The sequence below is a fragment of the Rhinolophus ferrumequinum genome, chromosome 20, assembly GCF_004115265.2.
Source record: "Rhinolophus ferrumequinum isolate MPI-CBG mRhiFer1 chromosome 20, mRhiFer1_v1.p, whole genome shotgun sequence".
Lineage (NCBI taxonomy): Eukaryota > Metazoa > Chordata > Mammalia > Chiroptera > Rhinolophidae > Rhinolophus > Rhinolophus ferrumequinum.
Window position 1 is genome coordinate 13,898,162 of NC_046303.1, and position 26,281 is coordinate 13,924,442.

A 26,281-nucleotide genomic window follows, 5' to 3' on the forward strand; every position below is an offset into this window, starting at 1 on the left:
CTGAATAAGTGTTGTTGAAGTTTGGTATGTCTCAGCAAGGGGCAGGAAATTCAAATGTTTACAAATGCCAGACAAATGATATCGATGAATTAGAGCTAGCAGGGTACTATAAATACAGGGGGTAGGTTCGAGAGTCTTGGTGCCCTTTACCTGGGAGGCAGGTTCTCTGCTTTCAGCTAGTTGTTGCTAGGTAAGAATTTGGACCCAGAGATGCCAGAGCTGCTGATTTTCCTAGGAATCTGGAGGTCTGGATTGTCACATGAAATCACATTTTCTTAATCTTGGCTCAGCATTCTGTAGGCCATCGATTTGTGACCTCTGGCCCATATCCTAACATAGCCACTCCATTTTTAATTTAATCTCAACTCTCCTAGATAGAGGTGTTACAGGCTACCCATAAGATTAAGTTATGAATAACCTTCCCATGAATGTAACAGGCAAGAAATCTTTTGTTAAGTCTTTTATATAAAAAATGTCATTGTTCAGGGTGGCCGGTTAGCTCAGTTAGGTAGAGCATGGTGCTAATAACACCAAGGTTGCCAGTTTGATCCTCACATGGGCCACTGTGAGCTGTGTTCTCTTGAGAGAGAGAGAGAGAGAGAGAGAGAGTGTCATTGTTCGTTTGGAGCTGTACAAACCCAGGATGTTACTTAATGGTTCGTTTGGAGCTGTACAAACCCAGGATGTTACTTAATGTCTTAGTGTGAAATGAAGCCCTTCTCTGAAATATGCAGATAAATAAGAAAATGTTTGACAAGAAATTGAAATGTCCCCAAAATATATATTACTTGAAGCTCTAATTCCAATTCTTCTAAAAGTTAGTAATTCCCAGAAAACTTTCAGGCTTTACTAAATAAAGTATGTATTTTCTGGCTCATACTATTACATGAAAGGCCTATGCTAGAGCTGAGGTTGTCTTATAAGTGAAGAAGAATTACAGTCGATAAGTAAATATGGGACATGGGTGATGAGTGTCACAAACCTGTCGTGTAAGGTACAGTCTGTCCTAATCATTTGTGGAATCAGAATTTGCAAATTCACCTACTCGCTAAAATTTCTTTGTAAACTCAAATCAGTGCTATGACACAATGGCTCCGTAATCACTAATTCAGTGTTTGCTTTATAGAACATAGCTATTGTGAATAACTGAAGAGTCAACTGTAATCCTATTTACAGATGGGGAAAAATCCATTCCATTAGTCCCCTTTACATTTAATGAGTTGGTTTATTTTCTTCCCTGAACTATCACTAAAATGTTGTGTTTGAGACTTAGGCTACAGACCACCCTTTAGGTGTAACGAATGTCTTCTTGGTACTTTATTACAAACTCCTTTTAGAAAGAGTCTAAAGAATGGCCAAACCAACACTAATTCACCAGAGAATTCCAACTCACCAGATTGCAATGGGATATGGAAAGCTCTCTTAGGTCCCTCCCCCTGCCTCTCTCACTGGTGCACACACATACACACTCACACACACACTTTTTTAAGGAACATGTGAGGTACAGGGATAAGAGTTTGAGGTGAAATAGTTCTAAACGTGAACTGAAATTTCAGTTGAATTCCAGTTTGTTTCATGATCGAATCTCCTCTTGCAAGAACTGTGGTATGTACGAAATAATATTTCACTGTTGTCTTGAATAAGTCAGTAAATCAAGTCCGTCATGTTGCAGATTTAATAGTTGCCTTATTAACCAAAATTGAGTATTAATAATAAAGTCAACTTATTGACTGCCTTTTCAGTGGGATGCTTTTCATTATTCATTACTCAATTACTTTTGCAGTAAAAAGAAATGAGTTATGATTTGTTTTGGATGAGCATGTTAAAGGAATGGTTTGTTTCAAATGTTTTAACCTAAATGTTGTACTAGTTGAAGAACATTAGTAAGACGTTGCACTTTACCTTACCCAGGATAATAACCTGTTCTAATCAAAACATTTAAACTCAGTCCATTTTTCATTACTCTACAATAATATCATATTGTTATATGATACCTGGAATACGCATTTTTTTAAAGTTGTAGTGATCAAATTATGCACCTCAATTAATTAGGCAATAACCCATGAAAGATCTATTGTTACCAGTGGGTGAAAATAGTTTGCTATTTAATGACCCAAGCTGAAGTCAGGCTGAGCTAAGCTGAAAGAAGGCACTCGTTAACCACAGGAAGGATGAATTTTGAGAATTATAATTACCATATTAAATGGAATTTGGTGGTTTATTACAGCCCCCTTTTGAAACGTAGCATTATAAAGAATTCCTGCCCTCAGCAAGGCAGGAAGCTTGATATCCTCCCCTGTTTATTTTATAATTACTCAATAAAATCCAGATGAAATTAGTTGTTACCAGTAATTAATGACCAGTTTAATAATAAAAAAAGAGGGGAGTCTAGCAGATGGTGATTATTTTTTTAATAGGGCCTGCTTGAAGGGATCATCTTGAGAGTAAACTCTTAACAGTAATTTGTAGCTAAAATGGCTGGCAGCTGCCATCTTACTGGTTACTCGGGCTACGTCTAATCTTTGCTTGCTTTGGAGCTAGAGCTCATTTCCTCGCCAGCTAAAATTCTTTACTTCAAGCAAATGGCACTCTGGTTACTGCCACAAATAAAATAGGTTCCACTGGCACCCCAGAGGGGGCGATTCTAAAAGACAGAGGAGCCTTATGCATGTCTTGAGAAATTCAGAGGCCCCTTTTCTTTGGGAAAGTTGAACATGAGATGGAGTCAAGGGTGACTGGATATCTCTAAGATTCTAAAAGAACCCTGTGTGAAAGTGAAAGTTAATATCATCCTGTCCTTTCTAAGAAGTGGTACATCTAGACGGGACAGTAAGTAAGACTCGCGAGGTCAGTGTTGGCCACACGCCCCTCTGATCCTTGGCTGGTGAGAGGATTTTCCATTTTTAGTAAGGGATGTGAGGCTGTTTTCCTGGCAGTCTTTTCTTAACATATGAAGGAGTCAGAAATGGAGTCTGGAAGCAAAGGATACTCAATTCACATAGATACAAACAGCAGAGGCTGTAGTGAGGTGTACACACGGTTCTTCATATCCAAGAGCCTGGCCCAACCATACACATCTGCTTCATGCTTTCCTAACGCTCCCCACATTTTGCTTCAGAATCATTTGTGCTCTTTCTTAGACTCCCTGTATCAGGACTAGAAGAGCAGGGACCCTGTCTTACTCCTCTCTCTGTGTCCCCCAGACCACGTACCTCCCTGAATACTTGTTAAAAAGACTTACGGCATGCGTAGATAGTCCCATGCTCCATAGCGGCTGAAAATGTTGGGAGCGATTCCTTCCATTCGTTCAGAACTTTCCAATTCACAAGGATTTTCAGGAATATTCAACCCATGTAGCAGTTATGGAACAGGGCGTTCTCACCCCAATTTGTCTTAACCCCACTTCTGCCACTATGCTGTGTCCCCAGCCTTGTTTTTGCCTTACTTCTTCTGCCCTTCTTATTATTCATTCTATTTTATTGCACTTTATGTGTCCTGGAAAGTCACTTTTCATTCTTCCGGAGCTGGTGGAAATAAAAAATGGAGTAAATAACACCCCCATTTTACAGATAAAGTAACTGAAGCCCAGAGAGATTTTATCACAGGCATATACTTAGCATGTGGCAGAGGTGAACACAGGTGTCCTCTGCAGTTCCCACCTGTGTTTTCTGCACCACAGCCCCTGTTGAGTGACAATCTTGCTGAGAATGGAGGAGAGAAATTAGGCTTCAAGTGTAGTAAAAGGAGGGTAGGTCAGAAAGTGGCCAGAGTGTCTCTTTGTTTGCATAGAAGAAGCCACTGAAAGGGCTCCCACAGGTGGGCTGGAATTCCTTCTTCTGGAAATTTCAATCAGGCAAGAGATGGAGGGAGGGGAAGCAAGAACGTGAGCTGAGCTCTGAGCCAGCCTGAATGGAGAGCAAACGGTTCCCCTACTTAGTGTTGTGAGTGTGCGGACCACCCATCATCCTCAGTGCCCCTCGGGGGCTTCCCAGGCCTGGCCCACCCACCTCTGTTCACGACAGTCTCCCAAGTGCCTAAAGGCAGAGACTGACATAAGCCGGGTCTTAGAAGAGACCGCTCTCTCCTCACCTGTCTACTTGTCCAAAAGATATGACCTTCTGTTTTTATGGGTTTTCTTTTTTCTTAACAATGCATTGCATTGTGGTGAAGGGACTTTTAAAATAAAAAATATCAGAAAAAGTCGATTCCCGTACCCAAAAAAAGGGGGGGGAATCATATAAACTATTCAGTAATGACCTCCTTTTGGTCTCATTAGGCCTGATGAGCCATATTTTCAGGGGCCCTCAGGAGGTGAATTAACTCTTTCAAAGGTACTGGGGTTCCGTTCGGGGAATCCCTCCCTAACTGGCTCCCAGTGTCCAGAAAGATAAAATGTCTCCTCTCAAATTCCTCCTGTTCTCCCAGGGAGCCAGGCTGAAGCAGAGACAGTGCGGTTAATTGCATAACCCAGGCAAAAGCCAGCTGTCTGTAAATTAAGCAGCAGGATTGCAAACACTACCTGCTACAATCAGGAGTGAGGGTGGGGAGAGCGGGAGCTTCATTTTGGCATCCTCCAGTCTTTCCCCAGCCTGGGTAGGCAACGCTGGCATTGTTTGCAAGCTTCATGCATTTTAATTCCCAGAATTCCTCTCTCCCAAATTCTTCATTGTGCATTTTAGGGCCACTTGTGCTGTGCGTGGTCACCAAAGCCCCATGTAAATTATATAGGAAAAAAGCGTTGGAAATGTTTTAATGGGCTTTTCAGAACTTTCAATTTCAAGTATTTTTGTTTTAACTTTACCCTTCATCTTTTATCGCCTTGGTGGTACCTTTCTCAGGACCCCCTCGTCCTTCCTCCCTCTTTGCTGTCACCCACCTCCATTGACAGGGGTGGCTGAGAAATGTCCTTTTGAAGTCAGTGGGAGTTCCAGACCCTATCAATTTGTAAGATAAAGAGTCTGGGGGTAAACTGGCCCAAGATTTTTCTCACCCTCTCCAAGGAGAAGCAGCTTGGTCTCAGACCTTACTAAAGTAAAATTCCTTACTGCAAAGGGTTAGTGAGCAGACTTTTCACTCCCAATAAGGAAAAGGACTAGACTTTTTCCCTGGGCGACTTTGGTTACAGTAAGAAATGCAGGATCAGATAACTTCTGGAAGAACCCCCGAGGCAACTGAAAGGGAGATTTGAGTGAAAATCATCATAAAGTACCTTTCACAGCAGGGCCCTGCGTCAGAGCTTTTATTTCCGCAAGTTGTTGGGCTCTCACTATTTAGGGGGTTCGCGGACAGTTTGAAATTGAATTTGAACCACTTCCTGCACGTTGCATCAAGTCCCCGTGATGCTGCATCCTGGGCTAACATTTGTCTGCACATAGTGTACCCCGCTGTGAGCATAAACGCTGCGCCTTTCTCAAAGGGAGGACGTCTTTGCACCAAACAGTCGAATGAGCAAATACACTTTTTCATTATGAAAAGCAGATGTTCAATGTCAAGCAGTATAGTAGCTCCCCAAATGCTCATCTAAAAATGCAAGAGGAGAAACAAATTATTAAGCCTGAAAAAAGAACTATAGGCTAAGAAACTATATAAAAAGACCTGAAAAGTGAGACTCGATTCCTCTGTAACTTTGAGGTTTCCTCTTCTTCCTGCCATCTAAAATGTAGGCATTGTCCCTAAGTTTCTCTTCTCAACCGTGTCCCGGCTCTCTCTCTGTGTGCTCTCTCCGGCTTTCCCCTTTGGGCAGATGACCCCTAAGTCTAGATTGCTGACCTGTTTGTTTACACCCCTTGAATGTCCTACCACCATTTTCAAACCCAGCATATTCGGAACTGGACTGTTATCGGCTGTAACGATACTGGCCAATAGAACTTTCTGTGATCATGGAAATCTTCTATTTCTGCACTATCCAGTATGACAGCCACTAGCTACATGTGGCTATTTAAATTTAATTAAAATGAAATAAAATTAGAAATTAAGTTCCTTAGGGTCACTAACCATATTTCAAGTGCTATGAAGCACTTGTATGTCTGATGGCTGTTGGTTTGGCCATCACAGATCTTTAGCATTTTTGTGTGTGTCTCTGCTATGGCATTTTAGTAACTGTGGGTCTTTGGGCAAACCACCTAATGTCTCTGAGGCTCAATTTTGTCATCTGTAATGTGGGTCAGATAATAACCCCTGACAGGGTTGTTAGGATCAGGAAGATTGTTGTTACAAGGCAGATAGCATAGTACGTACTGAAAAGGCTTTTTTTTTTTTTTCCAGTTGCTCCTTTCCCTTTATCCCTTCTCTAATATTAACTTCCAGATATTCCTCTGAAGCTTAGATACGTGAACATTCACCCAGAGTCATTTTAAGAATGGGTCAGTTTACATGTTATAGGGAACACCTAAAAATACTGTGGGTTTAAGCAACAGACCTTTGGGGTTTGGTTATTGGGAAAGTTCTGAGCAATTCTCTCTGCAGGGGGGTTAATACAAGAGTGCTCTGCAGGATCTAACAAGACTTTCCTAGGTTGCCTGGAATTATTTTAGTCTGGGCATTAGCCTTGTTTCCCAGGGCAGAATGACAGGGAGAAAAATCCCCATGAGGCTAGCATCTGAACGAGCATTGCGAGGTGTCACGTCTGCTTCTGTAGACGCTGGGGGGCGGCTTGGTTTGCACGCCTGAGCCTGATGGAGAGGCTCCCTGGGCATCAGAAACGGCCCGGGCGTTGGGTGCAGAGGTATCCAGGGCCTTCAGTCCCTCAACAGGAAGCCCTCTGGCATGGACCAGTCCTGCACACTCATCAAGCAACGAGTTTAAAGGGGGTTTGCATGGTTTATATCATGGCTGCAATCCATTAAAGCTTTAATTACACTAATTAGGGATTTGGGGTAATCAGGTTGGGCAGCCTGAAACAGGGACCTGTGCTCTCTGTGAAGAAAAGCTTTGCTAAATAAACCAGCAGGATAAACAGAATTGTGGGGGCACATGTATTTCTGGGAACCAGCTGATCCTAAGGATTAGTGCGTGCTTTTGGCATACAAATGAAGGCTGCTCATTGTAAATCAGCAGAAGGGCTGGAAGCCCCTCCAAGAAACACTTCATTAGCAGTTACAGTGACATTCTTCAAGATTTTAAACACACACACACACACACACACACACACACACACCTTGAAATGTTTTTTCCAAATAACCTGTAAATTCTCAGTTTGGGGTGGAACTTGTGGGGGAGCGTAAGCTAAGGGATCTTGTAAAACACAAATTAATTTCAAAGCCGCACTGAATAGTACTTTTGTGTTGCTCCTTGTTTCCCCGTAATTTAAAGGACACCAGAAGTACAATTATGATATTCAAAGGAGAACACCTTTCGACATTGTGATAGGGCCCCTGTAGCTGAACGAGTTGGAAATCTTTGGCTCAGACCTTCCAAATTAATAAACCTTCCGTGCATCATTCAACAGTGTATACTCTGTATGATAGTGCTCAAATTGTGCAAGTGTAGTTCAGCCGTGTGTGTGTGTGTGTGTGTGTGTGTGTGTGAGAGAGAGAGAGAGAGAGAGAGAGAGAGAGAGAGAGGCAGAGGCAGAGAGAGAGGCAGAGAGAGAGGGCCTGCAGTTATGCTACTATTCACTTAGTTGTTTCTCCCCTCTTTTCCCGTCTCCCTGTTCTTCTTGCATTTTTTTATCCCGACGTATTTTTCAAGTGATTATGTGAACACAGGATGAGAAATATGTGAATGATCAATAGCCATGGCCTAAAAAGGAAGGAGGAGGGAAGAATGTTTCAACAAGATGGCAAAAGGTTGATAACATGGCCATTCAGTGTTGCCAGTCTCTCCAGTTTTGTGTGTTTTTGAAATTACCTCTAATAGAAAATTTAAATGATCTCCTCATCAGTCCCCTCATCCTTTCCACCCCCAATATTTACACACAGTTGACATTCTACTAAGTATCACAAATTTAGAATTCACAAATTTATTGGGTTAACTCAAGCAGGAAGAAGAGATATAAAGGTTCACATCCCTTTGGGTTTCTGGGTTATTTTTTTTTTTTAATGATTATTCAGATCTCAGATGTGTATACTGATCTGAAGAACTAAATCCTTGGACAATTTATCAGGTACCAGCCTCCTGGAAAGCAGGGAACACCAAACCCTTAGTCCAGAAGCAGCTTAACTGAACTCTTGCAATAAAAGGGCGGGGGGGGAGGGGCGGAGGAATCGCTTTGGAAAAAAATCTGCTTCCAAGGCCCATGAAACTTGAGGTCTGTAAGCTTGTGATACCCACCGACATAGACTTTGTGAAGGAACAGCCCATGTGTAGAACTGACTTTGCCCCTAAAAGAGTTTTACTGCCTGATTGGATTAATCCATTTCAGAAAAGTGCCGTTGCCTCCACTGTGTTCCTACGTGGTGCTAATCGACTGCTCTGTACATACGTGAGTCACAATTGGAATGAGCAGTTGGCCTTGTAATTATATTCATGGATACACACAGTTTTCTGTGTGTTTAATACCCTTGCCTCACTTTGGGGACAGCTTTTGTCTTGGATATAGCTTTCTGTCTCAGATAATCATGTTTATCGTTTGCCATCTTTGCGCCCTGAATCTCTGAAAATGGATGAGGTATGTGTCAGTTGAGTTAGGATATGCCTAGACTGGGATAGCAGTGGGAATATCAATAGACTGGTGGGGAGCAGAATATGTAAGTCAGAGATGACAAACTTTCAGCTTATGTGTCACCTTCATCAGTGGGTGGTGAGGAAGATTTTAGGTCTGAATCCGTCAACAGCACAGCAAGAGGGCTATGACTCATTTGCGGTGGCTCTCGTGAGCAGAGTGGATTCAACGTGGCACTAGAAGCACTGTACATGCATCCCTGGCATAAACAAACCCTACCTACTTAAGATCTCCTGGCATTGAGAGTCCACCACCATCTTACTTGCTTCTCCTCCTCTTCCTCCACCCAGAATTTCCTTCCCCAGAGCCTTCCAGGGTACCCCGTCCCCTGGTGCTGGAGGCACTTGTCCTTAGCTGAACATCACCCAGCTCACCTGGTCGGAAGAGTTCATTGACATAGAAGGCCATGGAAGCATCAGAAAAGTACTTTTCTTTGGAAACAAAGACCTTTGATCCCAGACTTAAATACCTGTCTGAGTCCATCTGTGGACTGTATAGGTGTCACCCACAAATAATATGTAGAAATTATCTAATCGGATACATTTTTAACTAATTCCTGGGTGAGAGTCAGGAGCACAGGGTCAGCACCTGTGGAAATATCTAGAGTCTGACGGGCCTCCTGACACATATGACATATTATGTTGAGCCAGCTGCTTTTCATGCATGTATCTAATAAGGTCTTAGATAAGGAGGTAGGTCTTAGGGTTACCTCTGTTTTATAAATGAAGATCCCAAGACTAGAGAGGGTAAATAATTTGTCCAAGCTCGTATGCCTAGTAAATCAGAGTAGTAGTTTGCCTCTAGAACTTGGACTTGTAACCACCAGGCTGTATTCATAGCCATTAATGATACTGAAACTAAAACTCCAGAGACCTTAAGTCTAATTTTTTTTTCTTTAGTTTTTAAACTTCTCTCAGCTTAAGGGGAGAATTATGCATCATCTCATTAGCAGTTTACATGGAAACCTCAAATAACTCATTTAATTTACTTCCAAAGGAGGCAAAACAAGAAAACTCAAAAGCTATTTGTAGGTTTGTACCACAAAAACCCCATAAAGTGCAACTTCTTTGTTTTGTTCATTGGTTTTTACATGGATGTCAAATTAGCAATGAAAACCATGTGTAAGAAATCGCCAGTTATTCCCAATTAGATGAAAGCAGAACAGGAATGGAAAGGATGATAGAGAGTTGCCAAGAGTGGGATATTCCACTTGGCCTCCATACTAAAGATTTGTGGGTATAGTTTTCAGAAGTGGTTTTTATTCTTGGCATTGGCCATGAAAAAGACCATGGTTTACTCTATCCAAGCTAAAGTAAATCAAAATTAATTGCTTCACTGATAATTTATGCTGACCTGCGGCTTAAAATAGTGGTTGCTGGAATCTGAACCAGAGCTTTCATTAAGGTAGATTAACTATGTCATTCCTTAGTTGTGAGAAAATACCCAGTATTTATTGGGAATATACAAAGTCATGGTATTCAGGAATGGGATTGTGTTCATTACTGTAGTTATTCCGCTTCCGTGCCTGAATTTCACTTGAGTGCTAAAATTCTGGAAAAGAGATTATTGGTTTAAAAAAAAAAACACAAAAACTCATTTCTAAGTACTATTCACGGACTAGCTACTCGTCTTTGAATGACGCTGTTCATGCATGTTTGCATTGGTCTGCTCTCCAAGTTGCCTGTGGCGTGTGGGGCCAGGCAGCAGGAAGCACCATCCCCCCACTGCCCTGTGTGTCCTGCTGTAGGACACGCAGCTCCTCTCACCTTTGTCCCAGCTCTTTGGAGAGAAAAGGCTACTGGGTTTCGGTGCCCTTGTATTTGACTGCTTTCAGTTTGCCCAGCATATTGCAAATGATTCCTCCTAAATTTAACGGCTCCATTTTGACCAACGCTCCTTGAAATTGATCCTTGAAATTGAATTTTTAGCTATGGCAATGAAAGAAAATAAAGTTGGGTATTTTTAAATAATTTGTATCTAGAGAATAATATACATAGTAGCTAACTTGTGTCTAGAGAATATTATACATAGTAGTATCATAAACAGGATTTTATAATATATACACGATTGCAGAATAATAATAAAGTCAAACTTTATGTTGTAGGGTCTCTGCATTTCAAAAAAATTTAAGTAAAATTTTTCCTATGTTGTTCAATTGCTGTCATCTCAGAATAAAGAACAGTCATTCTTAAGAAAGGATTATTTATTTCCAAGATTATGTCCTTCCTATATTTTAGGTTAAAATGCTTTTTTCTTGAAAGAGAACCTACTGATGGTCAATGGTAATTAGATGAGGCACACTACTACTTGGCAATACAAATTGGCAACCCAGTGTTAGTTATTAAATATGTTTAAGAGTTTTAGACTATCCAAGCTATACTGTATACCACAAAGAATATAAATTAACTGTAATTGCCCTTTAAAAAAAAAGAAAAAATATATATATAATTGTTAAGAGAACGGATAAGAGGAAGATCACCTCTTACCTTTTTCCCCCTCTCCTTGTCCCCAAAATTAAAGTGAACATTTATAAACAAAATTAACTACAAGGTATGATATGAAATTGGCTTGCCTTCATGTTAATTTGTTTTTTCAGATTAGACTAGAACTTCTCAAAGTCCAGGATCTATATTCTTCTGTATGTGTCAGATATAAACTTAAAAGTAAAGAAAACATAAAAGAAAAAATAATAATGTCTCACTTACTGCAATAAATCTGTCAGTTTGGGTTTGGTACCCAAGAACAAAATCTGATTCAATGGCTAGGTAATTCAAAATTATGCCCACAACCCATGGGACTATCAGATGAAAATCACACACAAAAAAAACCCTTATAAGCTAAATGCCTAACTGATCTGGTCAGATGGTGTGGGTTTTTCCTGGTGCTGCTTTTAGTTTTATTATTTAGCATTAAAATTTTAATAGCAACATGTTAAAAGAGGCTCAGCATTTTGGTGACACTGCAAAAAAAATTTATGGAGATTCAAAATCTATCCCATAGGCCTCAGATCATGAAGTAAAAAAACAGCTTTGGGATCAAAAGTGAAACATATGATTGTTCGAAGCATTACTAGAAACTTTCTGAAATTAGCATTATTTGGGAGTCCAAATTTTCTTTTGCCTGCTGAAAAAAAAGAACATTTATTAAGTTCCCCGATCGCCAGGAAAGGCCTCTCTGTAATGAAGGGACGTGGATGAGCGATTACTCCACTTGCTGCTTGTCGGTCGTGTTTCACTGGCCAGCTGTTTTAACCAAATACCCCATCAGCTTCACTGTGGCTTTAAGTTGCTGCTAAAATGAGAAGACCCACCCCATGAATTTATTAGCAGATGTGCGTTCTGAAAGCCATCGCTTTGAGACCTAGAGCAGCCAGATCCTCTGACATGTGGGCCACACATGATCGCATGCTGAAATGTGCCCGTTTTTCCCATGGCCATTTCCCACGGCCTTGATTTGAATGACCTAAGAATTGTTTTGTTTACTCACTGACTTGCTATCCATCCTTGTGCTGGATGCACATAGTAATAGCCAAAGGAAAGAAAAATCCATCGTGTATAGGTCGAACTCCCCCCCCGGAACAATCGATTGTGCCCTTGTCAATTCAGAAATCCCGTTGTCGGGAGCTACACGTTACCAGATTTAGGAGGGCTTGGAATCTCATGGTCTATCTGCTAGCTCCCAGCAGCTTTCTTCAAGGGCTTTCTGGGTTTCATAAACTTGTTTTCACTGAGAAATGGCAATGCCCAAAGGGCCGTTGAAAAAGCAGGAGAAAGCTTTTGAACTTCAGATGAAGTAGTTGGACGTGGTGCTTTGTACGGGGTCTAGCTGTGGACCACGTCAGAATCTTATGTAGCTTTGTGAATCTCTCTGGTGGAGAGAAGGCTTCTCAACTGCATAGAAAGACATCTTTTCATCAGCTAGCAGCGTGGACAGTCACCTGTTGCCTGTGCTGCCAGAAAGGCCTTCCACAATTCTTCTCAAGAATCCAAGCAGAGAAGAGGAGGTGTGTGGATTTATATTATAGATGCCCCCCCAATATGTTGTCCCTTGGGAGGAGAACATTCTATTGTATTCTAGCTGCTCTAACCACCTTCATGAATTTACCAATTATTACAGCAGTAATTAATAGATGCATGCACTATCAGGAAAGGTGGCTCTTTGCTTTCAGAATCAACCAAACTCATGATGGCAGTTCTTATTACCCTAATACTAGGTGTGATCAAATAATACAGTGAATGTTTAAATAAATAAAAATTATTACAGTAAAAGACACATTGCCATTAATCTCCCTCAAAATACCAGCCCCCCCTTGCTTCGAATACATTTATCCCATCAGTCTTGCGACTTTCTGAAGCAGTTCTGGAAGTCCTCTTTCATGAGTGTCTATAACTGTGCTGTTGTGGCTGCCTCCATGTCCTGAATCATTTTGACTTTGGGGAAGAGCCAGAAGTCGCACGGTGCCAGAACTGGTGAATAAGGTGCATGAGGTCACACTATAGTGTTTTTATTTGACGGAAATTGCTATATACCAGAAGCGATGTGTGACACGGAGCATTGTCATGATGGAGGATGCTTTATGGCACACTTTAAAACATACCTTCTCTCAAATGTAGCTCACACCTGACTGACTGCACGGAACAAGTTGAAACTTGTCACACACTGTTACTAAGGTTCAGCGTGCTGCTTCCCATATAGAAGATCCCTGCCCTTCTGTTGGATGGCACTCGGCAGCAGCATTCACCGTATTTTGTGATCACAACAGAAAGTCTCTGTGTCACATATCGCTTCTGGTTCAGGAATTTCTGTCAAATAAAAACATTATGGTGTGTCCTCATCCACCTTTTTCACCAGATCTGGCACTGAGCAACTTCTGGCTCGTCCTCAAAGTCAAAATGAGCATGAAAGGTAAACGTTTTGAATAGATTCAGGACATGGAGGCAGCCATGACAACACAACTAAAGGCACCCAGGAAAGAGGACTTCCAGAACTGCTTCAGAAAGTGGCAGAACGAGGGGATAAGTGTGTTCAAAGTGAGGGGGAGTCTTTTGAGGGGGATTCATGACAATGTATCTGTTACTGTAATACATTTTTTTAATTCAAACATTCACCGTATTGTTTGATCACACCTTGTACTCACTAATTCAGCTCAGAAGTAACCAAACTGCTGACATGAAGTGTCAGAGATGAACAATTTGAGAGTTAGGTTTCCAGAACAAGTATTGCTGACATCCATTGTATACCAGGAAGCTGACATTTGTCAAACACAAAATACCAAGCGCTGTGCCAAGTGCTTTAATCTAACACACTTAATCTTCACAACTCTGTAAGATGGGCTCTGTCCTTGTCACCATTTCATTTACAGATGAGAAAGCTGAGGCACAGAGAGGTTATGTAACATGCCCAAGCGTACACAGCTGGAGAGCATAAGACTGAGATTAGAATTTAAACACTCTACCTCCAAAGCCCAGCCTCTTAATTGCTACTATAATATTTTCAAGCTACAGGCCATGATCTATTAGAAGGTCAAGAAATCAGTATGGTGGTCATGACCAGGATATTTTGTTAAAATGAAATAGAATAGGAAAATATCAACATATATCACAAGTAATAACAGTTGTTTCATGAAGTTTTTGTTTCAGACGTTTACATAAAAATTATTTTTTTAAACTTTTATTTATTTTAAGTTTGTTTTTCCAGGACCCATCAGCTCCAAGTCAAGTAGTTGTTTCAATCTAGCTGTGGAGGGCGCAGCTCACAGTGACCCAATGTGGGGATCGAACCGGCAACCTTGTTGTTAAGAGCGCCACGCTCTAACCAGCTGAGCTTACCGGCCACCCCTACATAAAAATTCTTTATTTTGTGTCCAGATAATGTTTCATAATTCATAATTTTTCTGATTTCGGAAAGGTAATATGGTACAAATACTTCATGTGACCTAACACTCCCTTGCAGGTAACTCCCCGCATTGCCCCCTGTAATCAAACACATTAATATTTGTGCAGTGAAGCATATGAATATTGACACTAAATACAATAAGTAAAGTGTGTAAGTAGCCTTTAAGTAGTTCACGTCAGGGTTTGTCTCCCAATGAGTTTTGCTGCCAAACTTTATTGTTATTTTTTTTTTAATGCTCAGTGTCAGAGCTTTGGAGATTTCAAAATTGCAGATTGCAGACCTAATTATACATATGTGTGAACAGGCTCCAAATAGAGACACATTTCTCATGATGGGTTGAGGTCAAAAAACAGTCTGGAAAATACTGCACAGTGCTATTGCTGGAATCATTGACAGAGCTGGGAAGGAAGCTAGAGGTGATTGGTATATTCCATAGATCCATAAACCCAAAACTCCTCAATTTTAACAAGTAGAAAAACCAGGGCCAGAATGGAGAGTATTCCGGCAGCAGCCGTTTCTTCCTCCCAGAACAAGACTCCTGACACACAGCTCTGGCCTCTGGACCACACGCCTTCTCCAGAGCCTTATAATAACAACCAAACCACACCACGCATCTCAAAGTTTGGATTCTTTTCAGGTTTTTGTGAGAGAGACTCAAGTTTCGAGTGGTCACTTCCATCACTGAGTTCTCAAGATCCAGTGAAAGCCAAGTGGTTTTTTTGTCCCCAGCAGGACACTCAGGCTCAAGTATTTGGCTGTAGAGTGAGGTGGCAGTGGGGTCTCTGCCCAGGTTCCAATGAATTCTGTAAATTTCCTGAGTTTGTGGTTGAAACTGGTCTCCCTGGACCAGCAGTTGACATTTCCCCCTGTGGTGTTATATTCATGTTTCCACGTTTAACATGTCAGACTGAATGAACATTGTGGTCTAAGGATTTAAAAGATTTATAATGGAGTCTTGAAAATTTACTTAAGGAATATGTACTTCCCCAAGCAATAACAAATATTACTACAAATGACCATATTAAATTAAAGTAACTTAGGCATTTTTGATTTGTAGGAAAGTTAAAATTAATCTACGGCAGTTTCAGTTTCAAAATGAAAACATGGCTTTGCCTGACCGCAGATTTCCAGGCTGTTAGTCAACAGTGAATGAACCCTCAGGTGACTTTTTTTTTTGTCTTGAAGAAATATTCAGTTTTCTCTATGTGTAGAAAAAGCAATACCAGAAGGAAAATACCCTGAAAAACCAACCGTAGTTGTATCTGGAAAGCTGGAGACTTCAAAAGTTCTAGCAAATTTTCTTTTTCCATAAGCTGAGTGGTGAGTACATGGATTGTCTTTAATTTATTAAACTGTGCATGTCAATATGTGCGCTTATTTGTGTGTGTGTGTTTATCTATACCACAATATTTAAAACTGTTTTTAACACATCACAAATCCATAAAAATTTTCCGTAATTGTCCTTTCAGGAGATGTATTATTTTTATAATTTTGAAAAAGAGAAGAAGCCCTTCCTATCCATTCTTCATCCCTTCCCTGATTAGCTCCTTTAGTGAGTAGCCAAGGAGCCTGGTTCAAATGCTTTTTTCCTACATTAAATAACTACAGAGAGTACTGATACATGTTTTATAACTGACTCTCAGAGAGGAAAACAGCCTTGATTTGTAATATTTGCCCACCATCGCCAGTTTTGAGCTACCAACATGACGTCACTGAACAGGTACGATATTAACATAAATGACTTCAATAACATAGATAATAGGAAAATGGAGTAAAATGATTAAAAACTGATAAGCTTTGAATATCATTGCCTTTGTTTTTAATATTCTTGTTTTAATTCCAAGTTCATATCATCTAATTTTAAAGGATGGGCATATTCAACCACTGGCTCCCAAAGTCCCAGACAACTTAAGGTTCAATTGTCACAAGCCAGTGCGAGCCCACGCCAGCGCACTTGCTACTGCAAGATCAGAACAGTTCCCATGGCAAAGCAGAAAGTACCCCGGGAGGCGGGCACAGCAGCCTTCCCCACATCACAGCCCAGTGAGGTGACAAATGCAGGGCCCCCCAGGAGCCAAGTAGCCCCACGCAACAGAACTTGACTGACATGGAAAAGAGGAGGCCTCCTGCTCTCCCAACTGCCCCACTTCCAACATGTGAACCCCCAGCCCGATTGCAGCCCCCGGCCCTAAGCTCTGACTCCTTAATCCCTTTCAACTTTGAAAGCCATGACTCTAAAGCAAAAACAAGAAAGCTCGGGGTTCTTTGCCATACCCATGGCATCACGGTGGGATAGGAGCCTTTGGTTCAGTCCCAAGGCTTGATCTCTGTGACGCCAGCTCTTCTGCTTGCCGTCCAGGTGACCTTGCACGGGCCACTCCACTGTAGTTCCCAGTTACAGTGAAACATGAGGGAGTTAGACTAGCTCATCCGTCTTAGCCAGGTTTCTTCCAGCCCTAAAACCCCACGTGGGCTGTGCCTGTTAAGAGCTTCACAAAAGATGACCAATCATATCGAAACCCATTTAGAAAAACACATCAGACCACAGAGTGCTGTGGCTTTCCAATCCTGAACTCCCTCTCAGCCTTGGGAATCCAGGGGGATCCTTTCTAATCCTGACAATGAAAAGGCCCGGGCTGGGATCTTTCGAGGATGTATTCAGGTGCAGCTGCCTTTGAAAATGGAAATGGTTTTGTCGGGTTTTCTGGTCAGAGCTGAGTTCCTTGAGTCTTCATTTCTCAGCTGCAGTCACAGGCTTTCCTCGGCCGCATCACGCTTTTTGTAAACTTGTCTCCCCAAAGGGTTCCTTGCCGTTGGGAATCTCCCCATCTTTTGACAGAAAGCTCTATTGATGGAACATTGCTTTAAAACTGTAGGGTTTAATAAGTATCAGAAAGTAGATAAAGTCATGGTTCATAATTGAAAGAGGGAGAGGGGCTGGCAGTACAACACTCCCAGTGAGAAATTGGTGGGTTTCAGCCAGTGGTCTCAAGGCATTTGTATGCCCGTGCATGGGTCTTGTCACCAACAATAAATGGTGCAGCTGTGTATCTTGGTGGGGCAAGGTTGCCATGATTTATGGGTGTAGCTGCAAGTTCATAACCGCCAATCCAAGAGAGAAGGAGGGAGGGTAGAGGGAGAGAAGGGCTCGCAGAAGTGCGTGTGTGAGTTTCATGTTTAATGCTTTTAACATGGTGCCTCCTTCTCTCATCTAGAAAGCACTTAGCAGATGCAAGCCAAAACTCGATGGCCATCCATAGCTGACCAAATGCGTGTCGGGGTGAAGGTGGGGCATGTGTGTGTGCGTTATTGTGGTTCTTTATAGTTGTTTTATATCTGAGCTGTAGGAGAGTATTTATTTTACAGTAAAAAGCATTGATACTTTCTGACCAGAGTGAATGAAGACAAGGAAACCACCCCCCACCCCGACCCCTTTGATAAGAGTTTCTGTCTGGCGTGCGAGGGGAGTGACTCTGAGCCGATTCCAGGTCGGCCACTGCACATTCCGTGCCGCTCTGCGTGAGGCATGAACCAGGCGCCTTCAGAGCCATGACCGTGCCGTGTGCCCTCCAGAAACTGGAGTTAGGTACGGAGGCACATTCGAAGGCTTGGTCTGGTGAACGCTAACAGCTTCTCCGTTGTGAGCCCTTCCTGTGTGGCGGCCCTCTGCCTCCCTGAATGCTCTTCACCGTCCTCTGAAGCCCGCACCAGCGTCGCCCCGCCCACGGCAGGTGATGTGCTTGCATACATCCTGAACATTCCGACTCACAAGATGACCAGCGGGCCCCTGTGGGCATGGGTCTATTCAGAGGGATGGAGGGCAGAGCCACAGCTCGCCAGCAGGGCAGAGCCCTCCCCTGTACACAGGAGTGTGTTCAGATGCAGAGACAAGGTGCCCCTGGGGCAGCAGTGGGAACTGCCCTGGCGTAAGAGGAGGTAATGCTGTGTAACGCTCCGCCGTCATCCTCCCCAGTGCCCCCTAGGGGACAGGCCTACTCACGAGGTCACCATGCTCAGGAAGCCCAAAGCTCTGGTTTCCTATCAGGCTTGTGTGGCTTTCTCATTCCTCCCAGGGCAGAGGTGACTTACCAGTCAGGTGTCAGTCTTATCCCGAGGAGTGTTGCCTAGTTCACATACCATCTCAGCAGGTTACCAGACTTACCCAAAGATCAAACTCTTCTGCAGAAAGGGAACAGATGTATGTTAATCCTTTACCTCCTTTACCTACAATTGTTAGTCCCATTTTACAGATAATAAAGCTAAGGTGTAGAGAGGTTTGTCAACTTGCCTCGATCACATGGTAAGTAATACAGCCAGGACTCGAACCCTGGCCTGCGACTCTAAGTGCCATGCTCTTAACTAAGATGCAAGGTGTAGAGTTTTTGTCCTACTCCACAGCATACCTGTGTTTATCTGACTATTGAAACTACAGTGGTACCTCAGTTTTTGAACGTCTCCGTTGACGAACATTTCGGTTTACGAACGCCGTAAATTTTATGGATCTATGGTATCATTAGATAGTAAAATTCATGATAAATATGCCGTTTTAGGGGTTGCTTTTAAAGGTCTGGAACGGATTAATCCATTTTGCATTACTTTCTATGGGGAAACCATGCCTCGGTTTTCAAACGTTTTAGAACTCGAACCGACTTCCAGAACGGATTACATTCGAAAACCGAGGCACCACTGTAGCTTGAACTGCCTACATGGGGAACAATGGGTCTTCCTGGAAGAAGCATCTGCTTAGCCTGTGGTTTTGCCCGCTTACCCCCACCTGCGAAGCTCAGCACTACTCCACTTACTGGTTCTACTTAGAATAATAAAACAAAGCACTAGCTCCTTGCTTTTCTCTGAGAGCCCATATTTTGAGTAGAGGTTTACGAGGAGGGGGGAAAAAAAGCAGTTTTAAGAGCAGTAGAACCAACTTTGCATCTGAAAATAAATGAGCACCCGGCTACCGGGTGCAAGCAATTCTGTTTTGCATTGTCGTTCCTTTCTTCTTTTTAAATCACCATCTTGTAGCACAAAACCTAAGGGCTCAAGGAAAAGCATGCAGCTTTTACTACAGTTCAGTTCTACATATAAAATCCAGTTTATATATCTAGGTTGGATTGCAGAAGCCATTCAAGAAATGTGCCATTCGTGTTCCAAGTATAAAAGCAGACATTTTAAGACACCGTAACAATATTGTAATATTGTTTCATTGGGTGTTTGATCGACTCTAAGCTTTTACCAGGCAAGGGACCTATCTGTTGACTTCCAAAAGTTCATAGTATAAGGAAGACAAATGCTAAGGAATTTTGTAGGCAGAATGTGAAATGGGTTGAGTAAAATACCATGTTTAAGAGCAATGGAATTCATTATGATGAACTGTAATAAAATAGTCAAAACACAATCAATGTGGGCACAGGGTAGGGAGAGGACCAGGGGCCTGGTTGTGTTCTGGCTTTAGCCCAGGCGGTGGGCACAGGTGTCTGCTTCTTTACCTAAATGCTTTCATACACTCCACTCACTAGGTTTTCCATCGCAGTTTTCAAAAATGTAGCTGATGCAGTCTGTCTGCCTATCGTAGAAAACGACATTTGCTCTTTTCATAAGCGATGTCATTACATAGATGGTTTTGAATCTCATAGCACATGAATTTATGACATGTGAGATTGTACGGTGAGAAAATAACAAAGTTTGAATATTACTCACCTAAGAGAAGTGTTGAAGGAATACCTTGGAAGTTTCCATGGTGACACTATCAGGAACAGCCACTTTTGCCTTTATAAGTAATGAAATCACAACATCAGCAGATTTTTAATGGCAACCTTCCTGCATGTTCTACTCTCTCCCTTCTTGAATCTGCTCGGGCAGATTTGCTCAGTCATTCTATAAATGTTTACTGATGTGGTCTTGGCAGCGTGCCAGCAACGCTTGTCCTAGGGACTTTGTGTCCTTTCTGCTAAATGGCCAGGGAGACCGAGAACTTCAGTCAGCCAAGAAAAACTTAAAAACCCAAATAACAATATGAGAATTCAGGGTATTAACAGAAAAGAATCAGAAGTTTCATGAGGCCGTAATGTTAAGTGGCAGTGAAGTGGTACAGAGGATGCATACTGCCAACCTGCAGCTGAAGGAAGCCCTCTCCACGTGGGAGTGGTTGGGGAGCTTCGAGAATGGGTAGGCTTGCTGTGTGTGGGTTAAAAAAAAGAGAGGAATTTCCAAGAGAGCGTAAGTCTTGCAACTGACAGTACTGCAGTGGGTGCAGAGGGAGTCTGGGTGTATAAATTTTCCGCAAGGACGGTTTGCCTAGGGAAGAACTAGGCCTGACTTTGAGCAACCTTAAGACAGTGAGCTAGAAGATGATTTCATTGTGTAGGAAAAAGGGAACCTGTTGTGAGTGTTGAGATCAGGACAGAACTAGCCCCCTTCCCAGGGAGGAGCCTCTGTCAAAGTCACGGTAACTGTCGTGAGTCATCCTGCTCTGTAGATGGCCACCGTTACTTATCTGCCCTTGTTCCTTCAGATTCATGACAGACGCTGCCCGCCGAGAGCAGGAGTCCCTAAAGAAGAAGATTCAGCCGAAGCTCTCACTGACCTTGTCCAGCTCCGTGTCTCGTGGGAATGTGTCCACGCCACCACGCCACAGCAGTGGAAGCCTTACTCCCCCCGTGACCCCACCCATTACCCCCTCGTCTTCATTCCGCAGCAGCACTCCAACAGGTGAGTGTCTTGGCCCTACCACCGTGAGCGTGGGGGCCAGGGAAGAGGAGAGAGAGAGAGAAAGTGAGAGAGAGAGAGAGAGAGAGAGAGAGAGAGAGAGAGAGAGAGAGAGTGTGTGTGTGTGTGTGTGTGTGTGTGTGTGTGTGTGTGATGTAGGCTGTGGACCAGGGACAGGTGATCACTCAGATCCACCTCTTCTTTGACCTTTCTCTGGTCTCTGTAGAGTTGATTCATTCATTCATCTATTGATTATTGAAGAAATATTTATAAATTCTTGTTTTAATACGTACGTGATAATGGCTTTATAGATACTTTTCATGCCTTTCCCATTTACTGTGTAAGAAGTGATGTGATGTCTCAGATTTCACTTTCGGAGGAGATGAAACAAGAGGGCCACGCATTGATTGTTGTTGAAGCTGGGGGATGAATACATAGCGATTCATTATATCAGTCTCCCAATTTTTGCTTCTTTAAAATTTTTTCCATCATAAAATGAGTCATAAAAAAACATTTAGAGTGCCTCCTACGTGCCAGACACTGAGCTACAGTCGTGAGCCAAAGGAGACCCCATCCCTATCCTAAAGAAACTTAGACCTAAGGAAGAATGTTGGCATACTCTTGTCTTTCCTTCCCAAATGTGGAAGCACCTGAAAAATAAAACAGGAGTCAGAGGTGAAGCTCAAAATCAACTTTATTAGTGGACAGAGCAAAACTGCAGAGTGGATCTTGGATCTGTAACCACTGGACTTCTTAGTATGTCTTCCTTGGACTTAACTTACTTCCCAAAGTGCCCTTCTAAGCTTACCTTGGAGTACGAGCAGCCCTGAGTGCACCCTAAGCCCTCAGTGAACATGCGTGGTTCCTTCTCCCCAATTCAGAGACCCAGTAAGTCATTGCTCCTCTGTGGATAGGAATGTGTAAAGACGGTAGAGAGAGGCTGGAAAGACTCCTAATCTTTTTCCCATCTGAGAAGCAGGGAATGTATTTTCCTTCTCCCCAGTAGGAGTATAGACAGGCATTAACAAAATAAATACACCCATAAATACGACATTGTATAGAAGAACTCAGTGATATGAGAGCATTCAGAGAGAAGTTCCACCCAGTCAGGAAAGGTTTCCCATGAATGATTAAATAGTAGTCAGACAGGTAAACAGGGAAAGGAGGAGCATCCAGCCAAGGAGACAGCATTTGGCAAAGGGGACTACAGTAGTCTCTCTCAGTATGTTTCAGAATACACTCATCCTTCCATATCCTCAGGGGACTTGATCGTTGCAGGACCTCCTACGGATGCTCAAGTCCCTTATATAAAACAGCATAGTATTTTCATGTAACATAAGCACATCCTCCTGGAAACTTGAAATCATCTCTAGATTACGTCTAACACCTAATACAATGTAAGTGCTCTGTATATAGATAATTGTTATACTACATTGTTTAGGGAATGATGACAAGAGAAGAAAAGTCTGTTTAATACCTGGTTTAAATCCCTATACGTGTTCAGTATAGACACTACCATCCTAGGCCTAACTACATACAGCGTCAACGTAACATTTTTTTCCGAATATTTTTGATCCACAGTTGGTTGAATCTGTGGATGCGGAACCCACAGACACAGTGGGCTGGCTGTATTCCTTTCAGAAAATAATAGTTGTGAAAAGGGATTCCCTAATAAGTTTGGGGAAATGATGATTTAAACAGTGGTAAACCGGCTTTCATATACATCTTTGTTCTCCAAGGGGAGGATTTAGTAATTTTCCCAAACTTAGGTGACTCTGATCATGGGACCTCTTTTTCTAGGGGCATCTCAGGGGACTCGTGGTTGACAAACACTCTGTGTTCTGTCAGGATTGGGCACTTTGAAAACAGAATAGGCATGGGAGGCAGACGGATCACTTCCTACCTGAACTCCCTTTGCAAAATACTGATAATACCAATTTTGTAGGATTTTCTGTGAGCGTTAGATGTGATAGAATATGTACGAGTACACCCAGTGTTCAATAAATGTTCATCTCTGTGGTCTGGAGTTTCCAGCTGGTTGCTTGAGGAACAGAATCAGGGTCATTCTTCTGTAGAGGATGAATTCGCTTATTTGTATTGGGCGTTTGTCCATTTTCTTAGATAGGCCACCATGTTTCTTTTATATTCTATTCTGTTAAGATTTACTTTCTAAGATCTTGGTGTAACATGTTCTGTGTGAATCTAAGGAGTGCTATGAGAATGTCATTCTGTGATCCTCTTCTGAGTATTTCTATGAATATTTATTCATATGTAATATGAATTATGGGGGCAGTTTTAAACCTGGGTGTGTTTTATACCTGACTTAATATTGATTGACTCATGGTCAACACCAGATAACCATGACTGCCCCAATTAGTAAGGGTGCCTTAGAAACCCATGAAAATCAAGACAGTTTAAAAGTGAGAGTTTATTATTTTTCATGTAAGAATGTTTGGAAGAAATGGAATCATTTCCTTTCCTTCAGACATAAAGAAATCTTTCTGACACCTTGTCTATTCTAGCAATTTCCCACTGAGAGAATTAATTTATGTTGTGGTAAAGATGTATCATTTTCAATCTGTCAAGATCATTGGTAAGTTATTTGCTGCTTGAAGAACATTCCATGTAAACATCAAAAATTAACGGGGGAAATGGTTTCTTAAATCCCTCCCCTGTACAATTTTGATTGTGTACATTTTTCAATGTTTGAAATGTTATTTTACCTGTAGTTAGAGAGATCAGCTTATTTTGCCTGACTAATGTGGTTTCAGTCACTTTCATTGCCAGGTTATAAATAATATCCCAGGTTTCTACCTCCTAAATTCACTCTTCCAAGTTCCATATTCAGGGTACATTCCTGGTCCAGAAGTAATAGTCATCTTGTAGAAAATTTCATTTATAAAATATTCTTTAAACTTCACTGTCTTGATGAGACTGAATTAGAGCTCGGCTTCATCCTAGAATTTTAAGTATTTCTTAGGTAGTCTTGGAACCAAGATCTATTTGGCAATTTCTAAACCCTGGGAGAATCTTCTCATCTCATCTTTTTCATTTCCTCTCCTTATTGGTTTGGTTTTCTTTCAATATGTAGAAAAAGAAAGTATTCACTTAAGGGAAGGTTAGAATGGTTTAAATCGGCAAACTTCCTGTAAAGGACCAGATAGTAAATACTTCATGTTTTGCAGGCCGTAGGATCTCTGTTTTAGCTCCTCAGCTCTGCCAATGTAGAGTGAAAGTAGCTATAGAACTACCGGTACGTAAACACGTGGGCATAGTGTGTTCCATTAAAACTAAAGGTTTTTGTAAAACTGTTTATTAATATAAAAGCGGGCCAGCTTGGGCCCTTAGGCCATGATTTGCCAACTCCTGGGTTAAATCATAAAGATATGGAATTTAAAGATAAACATAATTAAATTCCCTGAAAATTAAGTGTTAAAATGATTCATACTCTTTTCCTTTAGAAGTAATACTATCAAGAGCATTATAATTACGAAGGAGGAAAGGCAACTAACATTTGTTGAGTGGTTATTATCTATGCTTACTATCTACTTGATGTATGATGTTGTTTTTAATCCTAACGCCAGCTCCACTGAGACATCAGTATTTCCATATACAGATTAAAGAAATAGAGGTTCAATAAGGTTAACTAGCACGAGGCCCCATGTTTATCTGTTCAAAAAGGGTGGTCTTTCCAGTGTACTCACGCGTTGTCTCCACTTTAATATCTTGTTAAAATTCTTAGACCTTCAGCCATCTAGCTGCCCCGCTTATTAACTTGACAACTCCAAAAAGGGTTATCTTGCAATTGGCCATGGTGGGAGTATTTACACCAGTGAAATAGGCAAGTGCTACCTCTCAGAACTTCCCCACTTTACCGTTATACCAGTCTTAACTTTTATCAGATCAATCTGAATTTGTAGTTCAAGGGATCATGGTCCTGATTGTGTCTGTGAATAAACCTAAAGCAAAAATCAGTCACCAGATAAATAATGACCATTTCCAACAATGGATTGCTTCACAGCCATTTATAGCATGTCACCATGTAATGACACAGAAAGGTTTCACGTTATCGGGCTGCAAAACTGTGTGCAGTATGATCCCAGTCTTATTTTTCACTCTTAAAAAGTAAACGCTCCTTAATATAATAGGAAGATGGATGTTTTTTTTTCTCTTTTTTCCTGTTTTCTAAAATGAGCCTATGTTACTTTTGTAACTAAAACAACTGTTTAGTATATGAAACCGGAAGATACAGGAAGAATTACTCTGACTTCACACACATACACACACACACACACACACACACACACAGAGTTTAATCGATTTCTTTCTTCAAATTAATTTCATTGACTTTGGAAGGGAAAGAGTGAGGTCATCCTGTAGGAAAGGCCTTACGTTAGCTTTTGCGTCCATCCTTAGCTAGCAGGTTGTTTTGGTCATTCGTGCCCATAGCTTAGTTAAGAAAGGAATTTTTTTTTGTGTGTGTCCCCATATCTCCTGTCCCCACTGAATCTCTTGGGGAGTGACTCTCAATCAGTCTGTAGATGGAATCGCACAGAAAGTATTTTAACCTTGGGCCTGGACTCCACCCCTGACATTCTGCTTTGGTTGGTGGGTGAGGCTGGGGCTTTGGGAGTTTTTACACACTCTCTCGAGCTAGATCGTTCTCACCGATAGCCAGAGTTAAGAAACCACTTTTTAAAATGTGCCCTGTCTCGTTGTCATAGCTGGGTGTTTTCTTGCTTGGATTAACATATTTCCACCTTGCCTGGAGAAAGGTTACTACAGCCCACTCGCTTAAACTTGGAAACGAGTCCGAGGGGATTGAACAGATGCTCACTTATGTCTTAATGGAGAAGCCATGGAAAGAGTTGGCTGGATTTCTGGTTATAATAGCATTGCATAGTCTCTCCTGGAAAATATTTGTATATATATTTTGGCTGACTTAGGGGGGAAAAAAATTCAAGTATTAAACCAGAGAAAGGCACCCAAGGAAATTAAACCAATTTTTTTGTTTGTTTT

At 41.8% G+C, this 26,281-nt stretch overlaps 1 protein-coding gene across 3 annotated transcripts in view; it reads left to right on the plus strand.

Moving 5' to 3' along the window:
• The window catches only part of JAZF1 (JAZF zinc finger 1), a 311,508-nt gene that overhangs the window by 241,081 nt on the left and 44,146 nt on the right, over nt 1-26,281 (plus strand). For 2 of the 3 annotated variants that reach the window (XM_033088421.1, XM_033088423.1), the window contains exon 3: nt 21,069-21,265. In XM_033088421.1, coding sequence (XP_032944312.1) covers nt 21,069-21,265 — 197 coding nt within the window. Of the gene's footprint in view, nt 1-20,571; nt 20,723-21,068; nt 21,266-26,281 lie in introns of those variants that run through there. The other variant, XM_033088422.1, reaches the window with a different exon arrangement.